This window comes from Hevea brasiliensis, chromosome 14 (assembly GCF_030052815.1).
Source record: "Hevea brasiliensis isolate MT/VB/25A 57/8 chromosome 14, ASM3005281v1, whole genome shotgun sequence".
NCBI classification, from domain to species: Eukaryota; Viridiplantae; Streptophyta; class Magnoliopsida; order Malpighiales; family Euphorbiaceae; genus Hevea; species Hevea brasiliensis.
In genome coordinates, this window is record NC_079506.1 from 3235800 (window position 1) to 3258471 (window position 22672).

At 31.7% G+C, this 22672-nt stretch overlaps 2 protein-coding genes across 2 annotated transcripts in view; both read left to right on the plus strand.

Moving 5' to 3' along the window:
• Positions 1 to 1766: 1766 nt before the first annotated feature.
• On the plus strand, positions 1767 to 2760 carry LOC131172483 (vegetative cell wall protein gp1-like). The gene is made up of 2 exons (XM_058133280.1): positions 1767 to 2294; positions 2641 to 2760. Exons 1-2 carry the CDS (start codon positions 1767 to 1769, stop codon positions 2758 to 2760), a joined length of 648 nt encoding a protein of 215 aa, XP_057989263.1.
• Positions 2761 to 15581: 12821 nt separating this feature from the next.
• Positions 15582 to 22672, plus strand: part of LOC110639371 (beta-glucosidase 12-like) — a 9360-nt gene continuing 2269 nt past the window's right edge. Inside the window, exons 1-6 of the mRNA XM_058133281.1 lie at positions 15582 to 16029; positions 21456 to 21634; positions 21946 to 22018; positions 22182 to 22240; positions 22337 to 22412; positions 22526 to 22603. Coding sequence (XP_057989264.1) covers positions 15582 to 16029; positions 21456 to 21634; positions 21946 to 22018; positions 22182 to 22240; positions 22337 to 22412; positions 22526 to 22603 — 913 coding nt within the window. The remainder of the gene's footprint in view (positions 16030 to 21455; positions 21635 to 21945; positions 22019 to 22181; positions 22241 to 22336; positions 22413 to 22525; positions 22604 to 22672) is intronic.

Here is a 22672-nt window from a genome sequence, read left to right on the forward strand (position 1 = left end):
GTCACTAAAGTTAGATGATGCTCTTTGGGCCTATAGAACAGCTTTTAAAACTCCTATTGGCACCACCCCATTTAGATTGGTTTATGGGAAAGCTTGTCATCTACCTTTGGAGTTGGAGCATAGAGCATATTGGGCCATAAGGACACTGAATTTTGACTTAAAAACTGCAGGAGAAAAAAGAATACTGCAACTAAATGAACTTGAGGAACTTAGATTAGATGCTTATGAAAATGCCAAGCTTTACAAGGAAAGAACTAAGAGATGGCATGATAAGCATATTAGGAGGAAAGAATTTCAGAAAGGGGATGTTGTTCTCCTATATAACTCTAGGTTAAGGTTATTTCCCGGAAAATTAAAGTCAAGATGGTCAGGGCCCTACACTGTTATAAAGGTATACCCCTATGGAGCTGTTGAGATAGGCAATGAAACCTCAGGGACTTTCAAAGTTAATGGGCAGAGATTAAAGCACTATATTGTTAGAGAACCCACACAAAAAGGTTGTAGAGGTTTCATGGCTTGGTTCTCCAATCAGGGATATTTAGGTGATTTGGAGTGGAAGGTCAAGCTTAAGACCTTAAACAAGCGCTTCTTGGGAGGCAACCCAAGCGTATCCTTTTATAGATTATTAATTTTTCATTTCATTTCATTTTCAGTTTTTACCCTCATTAAACTCAAAAGTGACATTTGTTTATCTTTTGTAGGTCATTCATGAAGATTGGGCAAATTGACACTTGTAGCAAAAACAAAGAATTGAAAGGGAGCAAGTATAAGCAAAATTCTGCACTTTATCCAGTACCTGTGAACAGTAACACCTTTAAACTTGTGCTAAATTGCTGATATTGTAATCTATTTGATAGCACATGTTTAATTTTGTGTCTTGTGTAAATTCTGTGAAATGCAACTTGAATGAGGATCAATTTTGATATTTAGGACTGATGTGAGCTTTATTGAGGTGCAAAAATTAGTGTTTGTTAAGTTTTACCTTTTAGTGTATATATAATTTTGTAATCTGTTAGGAATTTACATATTTTTGTTTTAATTGCTGCTAGTTTTTGTAGTCTACAGATTTTTGTTACTGTTCATGCTACTGTTCATGCTGCTTAAAAAGTCAATTTCTATGTCTTTTCTGCAATTTTTGAATGTTTCGAACTTGTCTCAAATGCTGCTGAAAATGTGCTTTTGGTATAAGTTTAGAAAGGAGACCATTTCATTAAGTGTGCAAAAAGGTAGTCACAATGGGTGCTTAAAATGAACAATGATTGCAAAAAGCTAAATGAACATGTGCTATGCTTACTAAGTTTATGAGAGATGATGAGTTAAAATTCTTTAATTTTATGGTGTTTGTGTGTATTTGGTAATTGCTGAGGGTCATGATAGCATTCCATAGTATTTAGACTGTTTTTGGTAAGTGAAATCACAATTTTTTCCAAAACCTGCCGAAACTTGCTAATGATGTTGCTTACTAAGCAGTATCCTAAGCAAATTCTGCTGAACCCTATGCTTAACCCCAAGCACAGCCCAAATTACCAGTTGTTTGCCCCACATTTTAAAAAGCCCAAAACTTTTACCATTTTTATGAAAACCCTCACCCAAACTCCCGATAAGCCACAACTCTCATTCTGCCAACTCCCTTCCTGCACTATTTTTTCCGGCAATTTTTAAGGGAAGCTGAAAAGTTTCTTTCTTTTCATTAAATGGTGAGAACCAAAATGTGGTCCACCCACAAACCCAAATCCAGAAGATTTCGGCACTCTGTCAAATCGAAAATGGGCATTCCATCATCTCTACCCACAAACCCTAACCCCAGTCCCAGTCCGCCGCTCCCTCAGTCACCACCACGGCAAACGCCGCCGTTACCTCAGTCACCACCACCGCAAACGCCGCCGTTACCTCAATCGCCACCACCTCAATTACCGCCACTACCCCCAGGCCAAACACCACCTCTCATTCCGCCGACCCCCCTTTCGCCACAAACTGAGCCGCAAAATGAGACACCTATTTTCGACACTCAGTTCCCAGAACCAATGCCTGAACCTGAGCCTACACAAACGAAGTCTAAAGGTAAAACTAAAAAGGCTGCAGGTAGAGCCAAGAAAACCCCTGTCGGAAAACGAAAAAGAGCACCCTCTGTTCCCTTCGACCTAAACTCTCCACCTCAACCTTCCTCTGAACCAGTCAGCAAAAGGACTAGGTCTTCCTCGCAAATTCCACCACCAGCGGTCCAAACACCTGTATCTCAGTCACCCTTAAACTCTCCAGCAGCACCTGCGTCATCTGCTAATGACATAGAGGAGGTAATTTCTCCATTACCTTGGGCTTTTAGAGACATGGATATGAAAAATGCTTATGACAGTTTAGTTTCTAAACCTATTTTGGCAAACAAATATATGGATGAGCAGATTTTAAAAGAGCTAGGCATTTATGACTCTGTATTTGACTATTTAGATGCTATCAGCTAGACTAAATTTGCTAGGATTAGAGAACCAGTGTACAAGGATTTGACCTTGGAATTTTTGAGTTCCTTAAGGCTGAATTTCAAACCAACAGTACCTGAGCATAAGGATGTGATATATTTTCGATGTGCTGGCATTGATAGGGAGTTAGACATGGATGCTATGAATGCAATTTTTGGTTTTCAAGATTCGGGCTATAAAAATATTGAGTGGCAGCAAACTGTTTATGACCCTGTTCAATTCTGGAAAGATATTGCACCTTTTGGGGGTTATTATAGACAGAGGACTGCAAAAGCCTCTAGGATAGTTGATCATGTATTAAAATACCTCCATAGGTTCATTTCTTACACTGTTTTAGGAAGGGGACACAGTAACAGTATTGTGGGAACTGGAGACTTATTTTTCTTGTGGTGCATGAAGGAGAGAAAACAAGTAAGCACAGCCCATTTCATAGCTACTCATTGGCACCAAATTGTCACAAAGCATACCAAAGGTAGTATAGTTTTTGGAGGATATATAACTGCCATAGCCAACTCATTTAGCTTTGATGCTAGTCTATATAAGCTGCTGCCAATTTCTGGTGAATCATATATAGACAGCACAATGTTGCTGCACATGGATGTTTGTGAGAAAGTAGGCCATACCTATGCTTTGTTACAGCAGCACCCTGAAGCTAGTGGTACTGCAGACCCCACTACCTTTGCACCATCAGAACCCCAACCAACCACTTGCCATGATTTTAGTGAACATTTTGTCCCTCTTAAGTGTAAAGTTTAGGGTTTGAGAGGAATAGAAGATGAGAGAAATTGGTTGTAATTATTCATATTATGAAAGGTAAATATACAGGTATTTATATCAAGGATTACAAGCTAAATAAGGTAAATAACTAATAAAGGAATACAAAGATACGACTAAATATACACCTAATATACAGCTAATGTACACTGTATATATTAAATAATAACAACAGAATTTGACATTCCCTTACACGCCCCCTCAAGCTAAAGCCGGAGTAGGATGAAGGCGAAGCTTGTCTCAAAAATGATGAAATAACCGAGTGCCCAGTGGTTTTGTAAGACCATCAGCTAGTTGATCCGCACTAGAGATGAAGTTGACGGTGAGACGACCCTGCTTGACTTGTTCACGTACAAAATGATAATCCAACTCCACATGTTTCGTTCGTCCATGAAAATGTGATTCGTCCAAATAGACAGCACCAATGTTGTCGCACCAGAGTTTCGCAGGTAGAGCGTTAGGAAATCCAATTTCATGAAGCAGGGAATCCAATCACTCACGGGTCCGGCCTCTAGAAGGGTACGCTGGCAAGAAGGCCACCCATAGAGGGGCTTGAGCTGGGGCCCCCTAAGCCGGGGTGTGACATGTGGGGCATTGATTTCATGGGACCTTTTCCATCGTCCTTGGGACACAAATACATTTTAGTTGGAGTAGATTATGTGAGCAAATGGGTTGAAGTTATACCATCTCCAACTAATGATGTTAGAGTTGTGATTAAATTCCTTAAAAAGTTCATTTTCACAAGATTTGGAACTCCACGTGCCATTATAAGTGATGGAGGTTCTCATTTTTGATGTCATTTAAAACATGTATTCTATGTGTAGAATTTTTTTTTTTTTTATATCTTATTTCTGTGGAGACCCGGACAGAGCCTCCCTTATTTTATTTTATTAGCATCTGGCGGGTTCCACTAATCACCTGTTAACATGTCCCTATTCATTTCACACATTTCCATATCATATTCTCATGTATCATATCATTTACAATTATTTATGAGATCTAAAATGAAGTATTATCTATTGCATTCATATAAAAATTCATAGATAATAAATTACAAGTTTTCATTTCAATCTCAAAGTTTAATTACAAGTCCAAAATGAAATACATCATAAACTAGTAATTACATCATAACTAAACATAATAAACCAAAATACTAGTCTATACATGGGCCCTACCAAAATACAAAAGACCGGTGAGGTGACTCTGGACAATGGCAGATCTAATCAGAGCTCTGTCAATGCACTACTGATGCGGCTGCTGCGGCTGATCTCCAGTACCTACGCGATAGAAAACCAACGCGCTAAGCATAACACTTAGTGGTGCATAATTTATAATAACAATAATTTAATAATTTGAAACAATATATTCAACTCATAATTTTTGGGTCTTTTACATTTTTATTGCTCTTTGGAAATAATTAATATTATCGGGATCTTTTATGATTACTTATTGTATTTTAAGCCTTAATTAATTTTTATCAGTGCCCAAGAAACCTATAACAAATTATAAAAGCTGGATGTACGGGTGTATACTGGTTAGACAGCCATATGTCTATCCAGTATACGTCTGTTAGGCACGAGGCCAGCTGTCGGGCACGAGACCCGCTGTCAGGCTTGTAAAGCCAGAAATAAAGTAGGCACAATGGCTAGTAAGTAGGCATATAGCCTGTAGAACAATCATACCAGACATATATTATCAGTTCATGATTTTCTCGGTACGCAGTACTGCTATCTGTAGTCCCTAATTGGTATACCAATTTATCCAAGCTAAATAAATAAGTCTAGGTATACTATGGGCAATTAAACATGTTTAATTAATTTAGCACTGTTCACTATTACTATTTTCTAGTACTGCTCATTGGTACCATTAATTTCATATTAATAGGACATTAGTCCCCATTTACATATTCATATCATTTTTTTATATTTAATTCTCCTTATGAATATTTTAATTATCATATATAGCATTTTTCCCATGAACCTTTCTTTAGGTTCATGTTGATGTGTTATCTTTATCTAGGAATTTGACTAGGTTGGGATGTCTATTTAATCACAGTTCCTTCATAACAATTACTCCTCTATGTTTAAACTTGAATTTCAGTTTTTGAATCACTGAATTTGGGGTTATAGAACTCAAGTTATGGTCAAAATATCAAAGGAATAGTATTTTGGGACATTTTCTGGGTTGGCAGTTTCAGTGACCCAACTTGTACTAACAATTTGAATTGGTTAAAGGAAAAACTGGGTTAAGTGGTCTCCATCAAAAGTGTAGCCCTATGTCTAAACTTTCCATGGGTGAAATTTTAGGTCATTTGGACTAGTATAGAGAGAGTTATGACCAAATGAACACGTATTGTTCATTTAGTCATTTTCTGGGTTGGTAGTTTCAGTAGCCCAAATTTTGCTACCAATTTGAATTGGTTAAAGGCAAAACTGGGTTAAGTGGTCTTCATGAAAGGTGTAGCCCTATGTCTAAACTTTCCATGGGTGAAAGTTTAGGTCATTTGGACCAGTATAGAGAGAGTTATGACCAAATGAACACATACTGTTCATTTGGTCATTTTCTGGGTTGGCAGTTTCAGTGGCCCAATTTTTGCTAACAATTTGAATTAGTTAAAGGCAAAACTGGGTTAAGTGGTCTTCACGAAAAGTGTAGCCCTATGTCTAAACTTTCCATTAGTAAAAGTTTAGGTCATTTGGACCAGTATAGAGAGAGGTATGACCAAATGAACACGTACTGTTCATTTGATCATTTTCTAGGTTAGGTGCAGGGTAAATCCGGATTTAGGCAGTATTTAGGTCAAGTTTTGGACAGAATTTGGATATGGTTTCTCCATAGAATATGGGTTATTTTGGGTCTAGTTTCACCCCCAATTGGCCTCATACCAATTGGGTCACACATTTTCATTTATGGCCTAAAATGTATACTGCCCTCAACAAACACAACCTGCAGAAAATAGCACTTCTAATAATTTATTTCTCCTCCAACTTCCTTGCTTCAATTTGACATTCAAGGCACTTCTAAATATCATCAACACATCTCAACAATCCCAATTGCATGGTATAATACAAAAATGCCAAAGTTAGGCCAAACCCTAACTCACAATTTCAACCTCATAAAATCTCAATGTAAAACAACTTCTAATACTTATAAATGCATCAACCAACATCATTAAATCACTTTATATAAATCATAGTCATCAAAAACCATCACTCACCATGGGTACCAAAAATTCACTCCCTCTATAACTCACCTATTTCTTTTTGTTTCTTACAAATTTCACTTCATTTTAACCTTAACTCAAGGATTAATAAAGGAAGAAAGGAAGATTAGGCACTAACCTCTTGGGTAACTTGTTAAACTTCAACTTTTCTTCTTCTTTTCACTATCAATTGCTTCCTTATGGAGTGGGCTAACTTTTTAATAAAGGGGTCTATGGGTTTTGGTGAGTGAAAGCTTGGGAAATCAAGCTTTAAGCTTGATAACAATGGTGGGGAGGGAGAGACCAAGGGAGACAGCAAGGAGAGAGAGAGAGAAGAGGAAGAAGAAGATGTTTGGTGGGGTTTTGTCTCTTGTGGGTATATATATATATATATATATTTATGTGTATTTTATTGTTTTTAAATTTCATAAATCTATTTCCTTTCTTTTCTTTTCTTTCCTTTTCTTTTCTTTTCTTTTCTTTTCTTCTTCTTTCTCTTCTCATTTTTTCAAATTCAAATTCATAAAATTAATTTATGTTAATTATTCTATTTCCAAATTTTAATTTGACATTTAAGTCAAAATTCACCTCTAGGGGTGAAATGACCAAAATGCCTTTCATTGTGCTCATCGGATTATTTTTATTTTTTATACCAATTAATAAATTCTCTAAATTTTATTTTATTTCTCAAAATTTTTCCTATATATTTTTTTATATATTTATTTCATTAATTTATGCCTCCTCACTATAGTTTAAGTATAGTTCCAGACATTTTAATTATTCGAAAAACATTAGTTGCCGGAATAGTAAAATGTACGGACTACCTACAGTGAGGGCGTTACATTTCAAGCAGCACTGTTAATGATTGCTTGTGAGAACTAAAAGAGCCGCACAGCCAGTTTATGTGTGCTCCAGAGCAGCTCTTCATCCTCCAATGGGTTTGTGACACATGAGCAGATGAAGGGAAGAATCCAGAGTAATATTTAGTTGCAAAATCTCTTCAATTCTTGAAGGGGAGATGCCCTGAGGTCTCTTGGCACCTAAACAGCCCAGAAAACTCCATTGTTGAGAGAAAGCAGGGATTTGGAGAGGGTTTTTTTTTTGGAGCATTTGGAGGCTAAAGCAAGAGTTGTTCATCAAATACACTTAAAGTTTATTCTTTCTTTTCTTTTCTTTAACTTTTGTTAGAAACTCATTTAGTATTTAATGTTTAATTTTAATTTTATTGATTTTGAGTTGAGTTTGAACATGATGAGTGCCTAAATTTTATTGCTAAGGTTTTGATGTAACTTGACTTTGTTTTGATTTCAATATTTTGATCCATTTTTTCTATTTTAGCAATTAATGATTGTTTATGTTCTTAATGCTATTGGGTGTTAGCGATAATGCCTAATTAATTGTTGATTCATGATTTTTTTGGGAAGTAGATTATGAATCTTATTTCAATAACCATTACCATAGTTTTTAGCTAGAGTGGGAATAAAGGCTAATGCTCTGAGGTATTTGTAATAATCATTGTCTTAATGCTTTAATTAATTAACTCTCTTTTGGAAAATAATGATTATTTTTGTTAATTAAAAGGTTAATAATGCTTGGAAATGATTATTAAACATACTTTGATTATTGCTTTTACCAAGACACTTAAATTGATTATATGACAAAATTGATTAAGATTGAATGATGAGTTAAGTGAAATCAATATTCATAACCTCATTTTAATTGGTTTTACCTTACTTTTTATTACTTTTGTTGCTTTATTTTTTAATTGAAGTTCATTTTAGTTAAATTTTAATCTTACCTTAAATGTTAATTTCTTTGAATTAAGTTGAATTAATAGTCTAGATATTAATGAAATTAATATATATTTTATCACTTAAAGACAATTTTCGCGAGAAAGATATTCTACTCTTCACTGTATTATTTATATGAATCTGTGCAATTACGAACTAATATCAAATTTTTGATCATGTGAAATTTTCTCTAATCCAAAGAATACTAAAGATTGTTGGCGTGATTTGATTAATAACTTAAATGAATTTGGCTTAGCTTTCCCATTATCTTGTTTTCCTTGTTTGTTATGAGTGTGGTATCCAATAGGCGACATGCTTATTCTGGGGAGTATCCGAAAGTTTCCAGTTGATGTGGTACAATACAGTCCCCTACATTGAGACAATGATTGACTCTGATATCATGTAGAAAAATAGACTAGATTTAACTCAACCTCAATAGCAAGCTCAAAGGTGAGGATTCTCAAGTCTTTATATTCAGTGCTCTTGCCTTATAACTAGTCCATATGGGACAACATACTCCTCTTATATATGTCTAGTAATGAATATCTGGACTGCAAAGTTTGTAGAACTAAATATTTGTAGATAGTGCAACATCGAAATAAGAGTTGTCTCTAATAATATAAGAAAACTTAAAAATTCTTTTTAATTTTTTGAAATGAGCTAGGCCTAATTCATTTTTTCAAATAACTTATTAATGAAGAAATGATTAGCAATTGCGTCTAAAACATTGTCGATAAGCTCATTATCCGAAATCCACTAAATCGTTGTCCACAGATCACAGAACAGTGGCTGGCGTTTGAAAGCAATATAATTTCTTACTCAGAAAGAGATTATCTTTCGATTTTTATTATATAATTTAGACCTTATTGGGAGTGTTCTTTACTTCCTCTTTTTGTCCAGCTAATTAAACTGGTTTTTGTATAGGATAGATCGAATCCAAATCTCCCAAATTATCATTTTTTTTATATTTATTACATGTTTAATTTCTTATCACTTACTCTACATGAATTATAACACCTCTCACCCGACTACAGTGTAACAGAGCAAGGCGTGCTACATTCGGTGTCGGAGCACCCTAACCTATCTTACTTTATTTCTTTAATAATTTTTAAACTCGTTATATTTTAAAATAATTCATATTCTATTGAGAAACTAACGGAGTTTCCCCTATTTTATTTACTTTTGACGTGATTCACTATTCACCTACTTGAAATTTTCAATAATATTTTACAATAAAAATCTCATCATTTCATACATCATCTATATATTTCAATTCCGTATTCCAAATCCATACATTCCCACACATGCTCAACTCATATATGAAAATTTTCAATCTTCATTAATTGACATGATATATAATTTAATCACATATGAATTAACCGATTTATTAATTTACATCACATACCTATTAATTATATTTTCATAATTTACATTACAATACTATAACTAAGCATTTTTATACAACATACAAATTATGACCTATATGGGCCCTATCTACATGCATTGCTGAGAAGGTGACAACCTTGAACACTCTGCAGATCAGAACTCTAAAATCTTTGTTTAGTATGCGCTGGGCTTTACCTTTAGTACCTGCGCGAGAGAAATAAATCCATATCGCTAAGCATTTCTGCTTAGTGGTGCAATAATATAATAAAGAAATAATATACAAAATACAGATGAAAATAAAACATGGTTCGGATAATTTAGATCTAATTATGCTTCAATAAGGTTTCTAAAATTTAATATCCCTTTTTTTTTTATCATCAGTCCAGTTCATTTCAATTCTTTCTAGCATTTTTATTAATCGTTTTCTTTGATGATTTTGAGCCTAATTTTATTGTAATAATTCTTGTTCTTTATCTTAATATTTAATTTCCTTACTTCCTTTAATAATCAATTCAATTACATTTATACTTTTCCATGCCCAAGTATACTATACAAATTGACCGGATTGGATAAACGGGCAAACTAACACTGGGTACCAGGTACCTCAGGCCGTCACACTATCAGTCACAATGTGTCTCCCGGTGTGTAGACAGAATGGCTAATAAGCCATAAAAGCAATAAGGCATAAAGCCAAGTATAACATCATAATCAGTATAGCCATAGGCTATTATATCACAGAATGGCATGAAGCCATACGCAGTACTACTATCAGAACCCTATTGGCATGCCAACCTATCCAAACCAATCACATTAGGCCTACTAAGGCATTTAACACTTTTAATTTATGTAATTCTTTGAAATTGAAATTTTATAGCTACTATTCATTTCATTAGTCAACTAAAATGTTGACTTTTTTATAGACAATAGGTATATTGGTTCTAATATCACCAACATATCACATTTGCATTCTAAAGTTGTTGGCAATGGTTGCCAATTCCATTTCAAAGCTTAGGGTTAGTTATTTAGAATTTTCAGATTTCAAGTACTTAGTTTACTGTTCTATTGGTCAATTTTTCAGTAAGAATTTGGCAATATTGTCTTCATGAAAGTTGTTCCTTTATGTGTCTTCTTTAATTCCCTTTTTGAATAACTCGATTTGGAGTTTTCTAGCTTAAAATATGCCACTTTGAGCAAGGCAAGCCGGATTGGTATCTACCCAAAAATTCTGAGTAGAATACCATTCTGCCAGATTTTATAGTTCAACTTTGGCCAATAATTTCATTTGGTTAAGTCCAAAATTAGAGTTTGGGTTTAACATAAAAGTTGTTCTAAATTGTCTAAGATTTCTATTGATATAAAATTCAGGTCAATTGGATATTTCTACTCTAAGTTATGGCCAAATGAACAAACACTGTTTATTTGGTCACTTTTACCATGTCCAGAATTGGTTACCCGGATTTAGCCAATTTTTAGGTCATCCTAAGTTTGTTTTCTGGGCAAGGTTTCTTTATCAAAGTTGTGCCATTTTGTGTCTAGTTTCATGTCCAATTGGCCTTGCACCAATTGAACCTACACAACTCAAGTTACAGCTGCCGAAACTTACTAGACTCACATCCAGCCCTGCAAGTCACCTAAGGCAGCATACCTAACCTCAAATCCAAAGCCATAATTCACTTCAATTCCTCATCAAACACAGCCAAATGGTCACTAATTGACTATTAGGACTTCCATTCACCAACAATATGGCCAAACCCTAATATAGCTCAAAACCTTAATTTCCAATACCTCAATTCATGTATAAGACCTTATAATTCAACTTTTACCATATACAACTCATCAAGAACATTAGTAATCAGATTTAATTCCATCAAAATCATAATTTCCTCAAGGTTCCTCATGGCTGTAGAAATTTATGGCTTTCAATTCCTCAATATATTCTTTCAATTCTTTAAATTTCTAACTCATTTCATACTCCTAACATCAATTTTAAAGAGAAAAGAAAGAGATATGGCAGTAACCTTGTAAGCAAAATTTTCCCTTAGCTAACTTCAATTTTTCCTTCACTTTCTTAGCAACCAATCACCTTAGCAAGAATCTAGGACAATTTTTAATGTTGGGACTTTGGGTTTTTATGATGAAAATCTAAGGGAAATTGAGCTAAAGAAAAAAAAAATGGTGGATGGGAGAAAGGGAGTCTCGACAAGAAGAAGAAAGAAAGAAGAATCTTTTTTTTTTTCTTTAATTTCTGCCCATTTACTCATTTTAAGTGGTTTAAAGACATATGTCACAATGTGATTGGGTGGGAGAGGTTTTAATGACATCATCTCATGTCATAAATCTAATTAAATTCCATTTTCTTTTCTTCTTTTCCTTTCTTCTTTCTACTCATTTTTTTATTAAATTTTTAGCAATATTTATTCATATTTTATGTCATATAATTTATTTACTTAATTGGAGAAGTTGTCCAAAAATCGTCTCTGAAAGCGAAATGACCAAAATGCCCTTCGTTTTGCTTAACGAACTAAAATTGTCTGTACTGATCTAAAAATTTTTTTAAGCATTTTCTTGGCATTCTAATGCCATTGAAACCTCAACGGCTCTTCTCTGGAGTCCAAAAAATTATTTTATGAATTTTCTCTCGGGTTTAGGGCTCCTAACTGCGAAGACCGCAACTTCCCACTGGGTTACCCATCGCTAGGACACCGGCTCATTCAACTTTGTTGTATTTTATTTCTAAAATTGTTCCTAAATTTTTCTTATTATTATTTGAGTTATTTATGACTCCTCACTCTAGTCTAAATATTTTTCCAAACGTTCTAGCTGTCCGAACCGACACCGGTCACCGGAATAATAGAATGTACGGAATGGCTACAGTGAGGGTGTTACACAAATTATATATATATATATATATATATATACACACACACACACACACATACACACACTCAAGAGTTATATATGTGACAATTCTCTTACCACTTACTCAACAATTTTCTTTTGATTTTTCTTATGGATTTGGCTTGTGAAGAATGCAATATTGCGTTGACTCAAGAGCTAGAATGAAAAGAAAGAAGAATATATCGAAATGTTGCCAATTCTTTTCTTTTTCTTTTAATTTTTTTCATTGACTATTCTTTTTATACAGTGTTTACATCTATAATTAATTACCTGTAGATATAATAATTAAATTAATATAATTCCCAATTTATTTATTAAAAAATAAAATTCCAGTAAATATTAAAATTGAATTATTTTTATGAGAAAATAATTTTATCATGATGTTTTAAATTTAAACAATATATTTTATTATAGATATTGTATTGTTATTTTGAAAGGACAATTATTTTCCTTTTAGCATTAAGGGAGAGAAACTCCCAATTTTGTATTTCAATTGACATGCCATTTGATTTTTAGGGGTTAAAATTATTTATTAAAAGTAAAGTAAATAATTATTATTTTTTTATTTTGTGAACTAAATAATTTATAAGTCTATTAAAAATGAAACTATATATATATGTATATATATATACACTAAATAATTGGGAAAATTAAAATTAAAATTAAAATTAAAAAAAGTGGTGCAAAATTGTTAATATGTAAACATCGACTCAAGAGCTACATGACATTTTTTTTTACCACCGACTGAAGAGTTATGAAACAGTTTCTTACCACTTACTCCACAACAATTTTATTCTGAATTTTCACATGGATTTAGCTTGTGGAGAATGCAATATATGCATCGACTCAAGAGCTAGCTTTAGTTTGTCACATTGATTACAGAAGATAATTTGTATTAAAAAATCAATCAATCTTTTTTTTAAAAAAAAATATTATTGAAGATTATTATGAACAGTATTTCAAGAATTTCTTATAAATTAATAATCAAAGATTATATATAGTAATTTGAATTTCTTATTGGGGAGACAATGACTTGTAAGTAATCTTATCTATTATTAATTATATGTTAGATATACTAGCTAGATAAATAAATTAAGAATAAAATATATAATAAATATGTAGCAAAAAATTAATACATTTTTAAGAAAGATAATATTTTTTAATTTAATGAAAGTTTAATGAATGAGATAATAATTGTGGGTTATGTAGCGGAAAGTGACACTCTCCTTCTCACCATAGATATAATAAATGTCAAAATAGATAGATAAATAGATTCAACACGCTTTATGTATATCAACTAAACTTTTTTTGATGAGTTTTAGCTAAAAATCTTCTAAATTGAATTGATCAAAATCAGCATTACATTAGAATCTAACCTCTCTTTTTTTAAGGCATGCATGCATTACGGTTGCCCTTTTCATAATAATAATAATAATATTCAATAAAAAGAAAAGATAATTAGATAAAGGAGTTATCTAAAGAACACGACCACCTAGCCATTTAAGATTTTGACTCCTACAATATAATTGCTTCATTATTGTGTCTATCGCTCAGTACTAAAACCGAAACGTTTAAGAAATAATTCATAGCTTTATTTTTGTCTGTCGGTTTCCATTTGCACTATATCGATTTTATCACCTATTTTTAAGTGTCAGCTTCCATTATCTAATCTTTTTTTTTTTTAATTTCATTTCATTTTACTATATACTTCTACCTATGCTTACTAATATTGTTGTTTCAAAAATTTTATCGTGAGACTATCAAAACTTAAAGATAATTGATGAATAATTAAAGTTTTTTTAATAAACACATAAACTTACACTTAGTGAACTAATTTTGTAGAAGCTTCACGAAAACTACAACAAAGGTTTGACAAATTTAGCTCTATCTTGGCACAAGAAAATGTTCAACCTCTTATTTGTAAATTATCAATAGTTATATGGTTCCTGGAATTACAACATAAAAATAGTTGAAATTTGATGGATTTATCCATATTTAATTTTCGGTATAACATATTCTATTTGCAAAGAAAACTTATCTAGAAGTTTAAATTAGGTCTAAAAAATTAATTGAAGTTCAATTATATTAAATTTACTTCTAAAAGAAAGTTGATGGAATCTTGCTTTGGCTTTAATGCCATGAGACTCTGCTAGCATTTATGGCTTTGAGACACCACTAGTTGGGTGAAAGGTAAGTTTACTGTTTAATTATTGGGTGAAAGGTTAAGTCTGCCCACATTTATCGATGTCTGGACGAAAATTAAGTGATCATTTAATTGGGTTTTTGCATTAACTTTTGATTTTTAGACTCTTAATTATATTTAAGCCTTTTTTAAACATACAACTATTAAAATAACTTGTCAAAAATCAGAAACACGATTCAGAATTGTAATTATAAAGTTGAAAGATAAAATTTTTAGTTGTTAGCTTTTGAAATTTTTATTGTTAGTCATCAATGCGGCGGTATATAATTGTAACACCCTAGGCAAATCCCACATCGGCAAAACACGGGAGAGATGCTGGATTTATAAGTTGGTGGTTCCTAACCCCTATTGACGCGTTTTAAAACCGTGAGGGCTTCAGCCCAGAGCGGACAATATCACTAGTGGGCCGGGCCATTACATTTGTGGTATCAGAGCCGCTCCGCGTGCAACCTTGAATGATGGTGGGGCAAACCTCAGCGAGGACGCTGAGTCCCATAAGGGGGGTGGATTGTAACACCCTAGGCAAATCCCACATCGGCAAAACACGGGAGAGATGCTGGATTTATAAGTTGATATCAGAGCTCGGTTAAGGTCTAGTAAACTTGCGGAGCATAGGATCCTTAACGTCTTTTCAGTTTATCATTGCTTCAGATATCTGTGTCCTTCGTACTTTTTCACCTGTCTTAATTTGGCTCACATTTTCAAATTTAATACTTATTTATTAAAATGAATAAGTGCCTGAGTCTGTTAGACGTAAGAGGAGAACTAAGGCCAAGGGTCTTAATGGTGCAAACCTTGATCCAACAGGGGAGGTACCACCTCAAACTATTAATCAGACATCTGAACAGACGCCTATGGCTAAGACTGGGGCACATCAATCTGGAGTTGGTCAGGGACGTGAGCAGAGGACACATATAGGGAATGCTCGGTATAACCAGATTAGCACTGAGCCTATTACCACTCTTTGTCATCATTGTGGTAAGCCACATAAGGGCACTTGTCATTGGGTCACTGGAGCATGCTTTGGTTGTGGACAGCTGGGACACCGTAGACAGGACTGTCCTACTAGTGAGACAACTCAGGGTGCTGGTCAAGCAACACATTCTGCTCCCTCTCAGGCTCAACCAGTTTCACAGTATAGTGGTAGAAGTCAGGGTTTTGGTGGTCGCGGTCAGGGTGGTAGAGGTTCTGGTGGTAGAGGATTTGGTCAAACTCAGGGACAGACATCTGGTGGTAGAGGTCAAGCTAGAGTTTTTGCTTTGACTCAGCAGGATGCTCAGGCATCTAATGCAGTAGTGACAGGTACACTTCCTGTTTGCTCATTTGATGCTAGAGTACTGTTTGATCCTGGTTCCAGTCATTCCTTTGTTTCTCCATACTTTTCCATGAGATTTAGTACACCACCTACTTTGTTAGAGTATCCTTTATCTGTATCAACACCTATGGGGGATGCAATAGACACTGATATGGTGTATAGGGGATGTATAGTTCACATTGGAGATAGGGAATTAGCTGCAGATCTTGTTTCTTTGGATATGTTTGAGTTTGATGTGATTTTAGGCATGGATTGGTTAGCCACTTATCACGTTTCATTGGATTGTCATAATAAAGTTGTACTCTTTAAAATTCCTGGGGAGGCAGAATTTCAATTTCAGGGAGATCGCAGTATGGCCTCTAGTAATCTTATCTCTGTAGTGAGTGCTAGACGATTATTGCGAAAGAGGTGTAAAGGGTATCTAGCTTATGTTAGAGATGTTCAGGTAGAAGGTGCAGGTTTGGAGAAAGTTGCAGTGGTTAAAGAGTTTCCTGATGTGTTTCCAGAAGATTTATCGGGTTTACCCCCGGAGCGAGAGGTAGAGTTTGGTATAGACTTAGTTCCTGGAACTGAGCCCATATCTATGCCACCTTATCGTATGGCACCCGCAGAACTTAAGGAGTTGAAGGAGCAACTACAGGACCTACTAGATAATCTGTGACAGTTTTCTTACCACTTGCGTACTCAACAATTTTCTTTTGATTTTTCACAATTCACATGGATTTAGCTTGAAAGGAAAGGAAAATATATCGAAATGATATTGTCAATTCTTTTTATTTTTTTAATTTTTTATTAAAGATTTATTTTTATAAACAGTTTTTGCAGGAATTACTAATAAATAATTAAGCACAAATTATAATATATAATTAATTAATTACATGAAGATATACTAATTAAATCAATCTCTATTAATAAAAGATTATAAAAAGTAATTACCGTATGTCAGTCTACCAACAGTAGATAAGCATCTAGCACTCCAGTTTTGACGATTGATAAACTCTCAATTTTTTTTTATTTTAATTAAATTTTAACTAAAATTAAATATAATAACCCTATTATTAATAAATGTTGGGTGCAATGGTAAAACTCACTGTACTCTTAAGGAGAAAATTCAAATTTAATTTATAGAGAAGGCATTGCTAGGAGAGGCAATCACGACTTCGAAAAGGATTGACCTTTTGTAGACTGTAAAATAGGAGAAATTATATGGCATCACTGTAATTCCATGTTAGTATCTAATATAAAATGACAAACAAATAATAATTAGATACATAAGTAAATATATGGTTATTATTTAATATATATATTCATTGAAAATAAATTATAAGTTAAAAATAAAGGTTTAGACATAATCTTAACGGTATACATATATTTTTTGTTAAAAATTTAATGTTAAATACATAAAAACATAACAACAAATTATTTTTATATAAATAATAAGTTATCAGGGCAAGTTACAGAGATCAACTCTTTGTCCCATTCCATACAATATAAGAATCAGAGTGTGGGGTCGAGAAAAATTAATCAATTTGGAGTGGGTAGAAAAAAAAAACTAAATGAGATGTCAATAAAAATATATGGATTAAAATAAAATATTAAATATTAAGAGATTAAAATTAAATGATATAAAAATATAAATAAATTTTATATAAAAATATAGAGATCGAAAAATATTAAAGGAACTAAATACACTAAAATTTACAGGTAAAAAAGCATAAATTTGAAAGATTAACAAGACTCTGATGAAAAGATAAGTTAATTAAAGAAGAAAAGATTAACAGTTGTGGCTAGAACGTTGTTGATAAGCTCATTGTCAGAAAAAGATCAATATTTCTGACTTAAAAAGCATTATTTTTTTATTTTTAATATAGTTTAGCCCATAATTTGGGAGTGTTCTTTACTTCTTCTTTGTGTCCAGCTAATTAAGCTCCTTTTTTTTTATAAGATACATCAAATCAAATCTCTTAATTAAATTTCTCCTTTTATATATATATATTACATGTTTAATTTCTTACCACTTACTCTACAATTATTTTTTTTTTTTGAATTTTCTCATGATTTAATTAGGCTTGAAGAATGCAATATTTTATATATATGCATCGACTCAAGAGATATATATGTGACAGTTTTCTTACCACTTACGTACTCAACAATTTTCTATTGAATTTTCACAATCACATGGATTTAGCTTGTGAAGAATGCAATCATGCGACCGATCAAGAGCTAGCTTGAAAATTAAGAAAGGAAAATATATATAGAAATAATATTGTCAATTATTTTCTTTTTTAATCCTCAATTTTTTATTGAAGTTTTATTATTATAAACAGTGTTTACAGGAATTACTAATAAACAATTAAGCTCAAATTATATATATACACTTGAAGATATACTAATTAAATCAATCTCAATTAATAAAAGATTATAAAAAGTAAATAACGTATGTCAGTCTACCAACAGTAGATAAGCATCTCGCACTCCAGTTTTGACGATTGATAAACTCTCAATTTCTTTTTTTTTTTTAATTTTAATTAAATTTTAACTAAAATTAAATATAATAATTCTATTATTAACAAATGTTGGGTGCAGTGGTAAAACTCCCTGTACTCTTAAGAAGAGAATTCAGATTCAATTTATAGAAAAAACATTGTTGAGAGAGGCCGTTACGAATTTGAAAAGGATTAACCTTCTGTGAACTGTAAAACAAGAGAAATTATATGATATCACTGTAATTTCATATTAGCATATAACATAAAATGATAAACAAATGATAATTAGATGTATAAGTAAATATATGGTTATTATTTAAAAAAAAAAAAAAACTCTAATATTGTTATAGATTTTTTTAATCTATCCATGTATATATATTCACTCATTGGGACTCACATATGTATACATAATTTTCATTTCATATAGATATCTTATATAGAATCACTTATTTATTATGTAAGCGGTATTGATAAATCTTATGTATAATTAATTATTTCTTGGTACGCTTTTAAATCAATGACGAATAAAATATTGCTAATAAATAATAAATATTTAGCATAAACTTAATATATTTTTAAAAAAGGATAATATTTCTAAACCTTCTAAACTTTTTAGATCTTATTGTTTTTTAATAGGCAAAAGAAAATTCTTCTAAAATTATAAATTTATGTATTTTTTTATTATCATTTCTGAAAAAAAGTACTTTTGGAATAAGTAAATAACTTTGAATGTCAATTGAGTAAATTATTAAGGTGTAGGGAATGGAGAGGTTTTGCATTTAAGTCTATTATTTATTTATTTTTTTAATTATTTATCTGTTACGATGAAATAAGAGATTACTTCTGTTCACTAAATATTGTGTCTCTATTAAATTAAAAAAAATATTAAATGGCACTAACCTCTTATTTCTAAGCTAAACCAAAGATTACCGGTTGGAGAGACAACTAGACGCTTATGTTCTGGCCATTAACAAAGCCTTTTTTTTTTTTTCAATAATCGTACTTTACATAATAATATTTAAGAAAAATAAAAGAAAGAAAATTTTATTTTTTTTATAATTTAATTTAATTTAATTTTGATTTTAAAAAATTTAATCTATTTAATCAAATATTTTATTTTTTTAATTAATTATCATTAGTTCTTTAAATTATAATTAAAAATAAAATTATAATGGAAGTTAAGCATGACGTGAGTTTGGTTTGAAACTCAAATTGATTAATAAAAATTAAATCAAATTGAATCAAATAAATTGATTGAATTTGGTTTGATTTGAAAAAAAAAATAATTTATTTTATATTTAATTTAATTTAATCAATGAGAATTTTAATTTATTTGATTTATAATTTTTTAGATCGAATTGAACCCTGACCCCCTACTTATATAAAGACCATGTCCAGCGAGCATTTATGATTTTGACCCCTAGTAATCCAATGAATAGTAACACAGCAATAATTGCTTCATTGTTGTGTCTATCGCGCATTACTAAAACGAATCGTTTTAAGGAAAAAAAAAATCATAAATTCAAATTTGTCTGTGGGTCTCCATTTGCATTGGTTTTATCATCAATTTTAAAGTGTCGGCTTCAATTATCTAATCAGTTTTTCTTTTTTTAATTTCAATTCATTTATGAATATATGGACAAAAATTATGTGCTCCATTGATTGAGTTTTTAATTACATTTAAGGCGTTTGACAAAAATAAAATTCTTTAAAATAATTTTTTTTAAAGTCAGAGGTTAACATTTTTTTAAAAAAGAAAAAAAAAAGATAGAGTTTTTATTAATAGATGAAAGAATACAAATACTTGAAATATAAAATTTCATACTATTATAATTTTATATAACAATATTTAATATAAATCACTTATATAAAATATAATAACAATTATTTTGATTTGAAGGATTTGATCTACTGACAGAATATTTAATTTGGTCATACAACAAGAAATATACTCCATTCAGTGGTAATCTGCTACAATTCAACTCCAAGATTTTTCTATGACACCGATCTAAAAAAGTAAAAATCATCACACTTTAGTATTCTTAATAGAAAATCTGTACTTTCTATTATTATACTCATGCCCAAATAATTAACCAAAATACCTAATAACTTCATGATAAAAAAAAAAAATGTATATCCTTGCAACGGAAGAAACAACAAATTTTCGCAAAAGAGAAAACATTAAATCCTCATAGAAGATAAGACAATAAATCCTCCCTAAAGAGGATATTAAACTCAGATCCATCAATAAGAATAGACTGAGTAGAATAAAAAAAAAAAAAAGAAAAGAAAAAGAGAGAGGGATAACTATCGGTGAAAATATTCATTAGTGGCCACCCCAAAGACCTCACAAAGGGAATAAAGAGAGAAAATGGGGAGAACTTAGAGAATGAAGCGGCTAAATAATAAAAAGAGAATTTAAGCCTAGAGATTAACGATTTAAAATTACAATTACAGCACTAAAAGATAAAACTTTTAGTTGTTGATTAGCTTTGAACCTTTAAACCATCAGTGGTTGAATATATGTAAGTATTTAACCATATAATAGATTCTTGCAAAACAAGATAATATCTTATTCGGAAGAAAAAAAAAATCAATCTAAAAGTTAAAATTAGTTCTAAGAAAATCATCTGAAGTTCAATCAAATTACGTTTAAAAATATGTTTGATTCTGTGAAGAAGAAAATTGCATGGCACGAAGAAACCTTCATTGTTTTATTAAATAAAAAAAGGAACAATAAGTAGGAAAACCATGGAAGATATCGACGAATCTTAGGCTTATTTTAATGCTATATTATAGATTAGACGCAGCAACCATGCATGCAATTCATCACGTGGACAAATTTACAATTTCATGCCTTAGCATGAACTTCTATATAAAGGGGGCATTGCCAAGGAGTGAAAACCACACAAGCACTTGAAATCTTAATACCATCAATATGGCGATTAAACACTCTCTTCTGCTGATAATGCTCATCTTCCTCGTGGGCCCGGTGGCTCTTACTGAGCCAGCAAGGGATGATTGTGATTGTGATATCCCAAAAGACTTTGACAGTAGTTATTTTGGAGATAAATTTATTTTTGGTACAGCCACTTCTGCTTATCAGGTATATATATACACCTTTATTCTGGGATTGTAGTAGTTTTGTGGTCACCCATGCAATACCTCTTTTTCACTTGCATGTTAGAGTGAAAGTTCTTCGATCTTCATGTTTTATGTAATTCTACCAGGTTTTACACTTAGCCTCTTGTACCTTGATATAGTTTTGGCATGTTCAAACCAAGCTTTTCCTGGTTTTTCATTAACAAAATCTCACTTTAAAAAAAAAATCCTGATAGGATGAAGATAAACAACTAAACATTCTGAGCATTTCTTCACTAGCTATTGTTTAACTGATCTCTTGTTTGTGGCATTCAGATTGAAGGTGGTACAGGGAGTGAAACGGGTAGAGGACCTAGTGTCTGGGACACATTTACCCATGAGACTCCAGGTACATATCTTCGTGTGTATGTGAGTAAATTATTTAATCAATAATATATATATATATATATATATATATATATATATATATATATATATATATATATATATATATATATATATATATAGATAGATATATATAATGTTAATTTTTTTTCTATATAATCTTTCAGATAGGATTAAGGATGGCAAAAATGGAGACATGGCTGTTGATTTCTATAATCGATTTAAAGTATAATACTCAAAACTTATTATTTTTTTTTCCCACAAAATCCTTGTTTATTATCAATAATAAAATTAAATAAAATTTGTGAAACTAATCTTATAGGAAGATATAGCAAATGTGAAGAAGATGGGATTTAAAGCTTTCAGAATGTCGATTTCATGGTCCAGAGTTATACCTAGTAAGTATTTTATCAAGATTTAAACCCTTCAACATGTGGTGGCTTCATATGAATTTTGCTACATTACATATTTAAAATTTTCTAACTTTATTTTTGAAATTTTGAATGTTCAGCTGGAAGCATACGTGATGGAGTGAACGATCAAGGAATTCAATTTTATCGTAATGTTATCAAAGAAATTAAAGAAAATGGTGATAATATCTCCTTTCTCCTTACAGGATTCAAAGTTGCGAATAGAATATTTGTCTATAATATTTAGA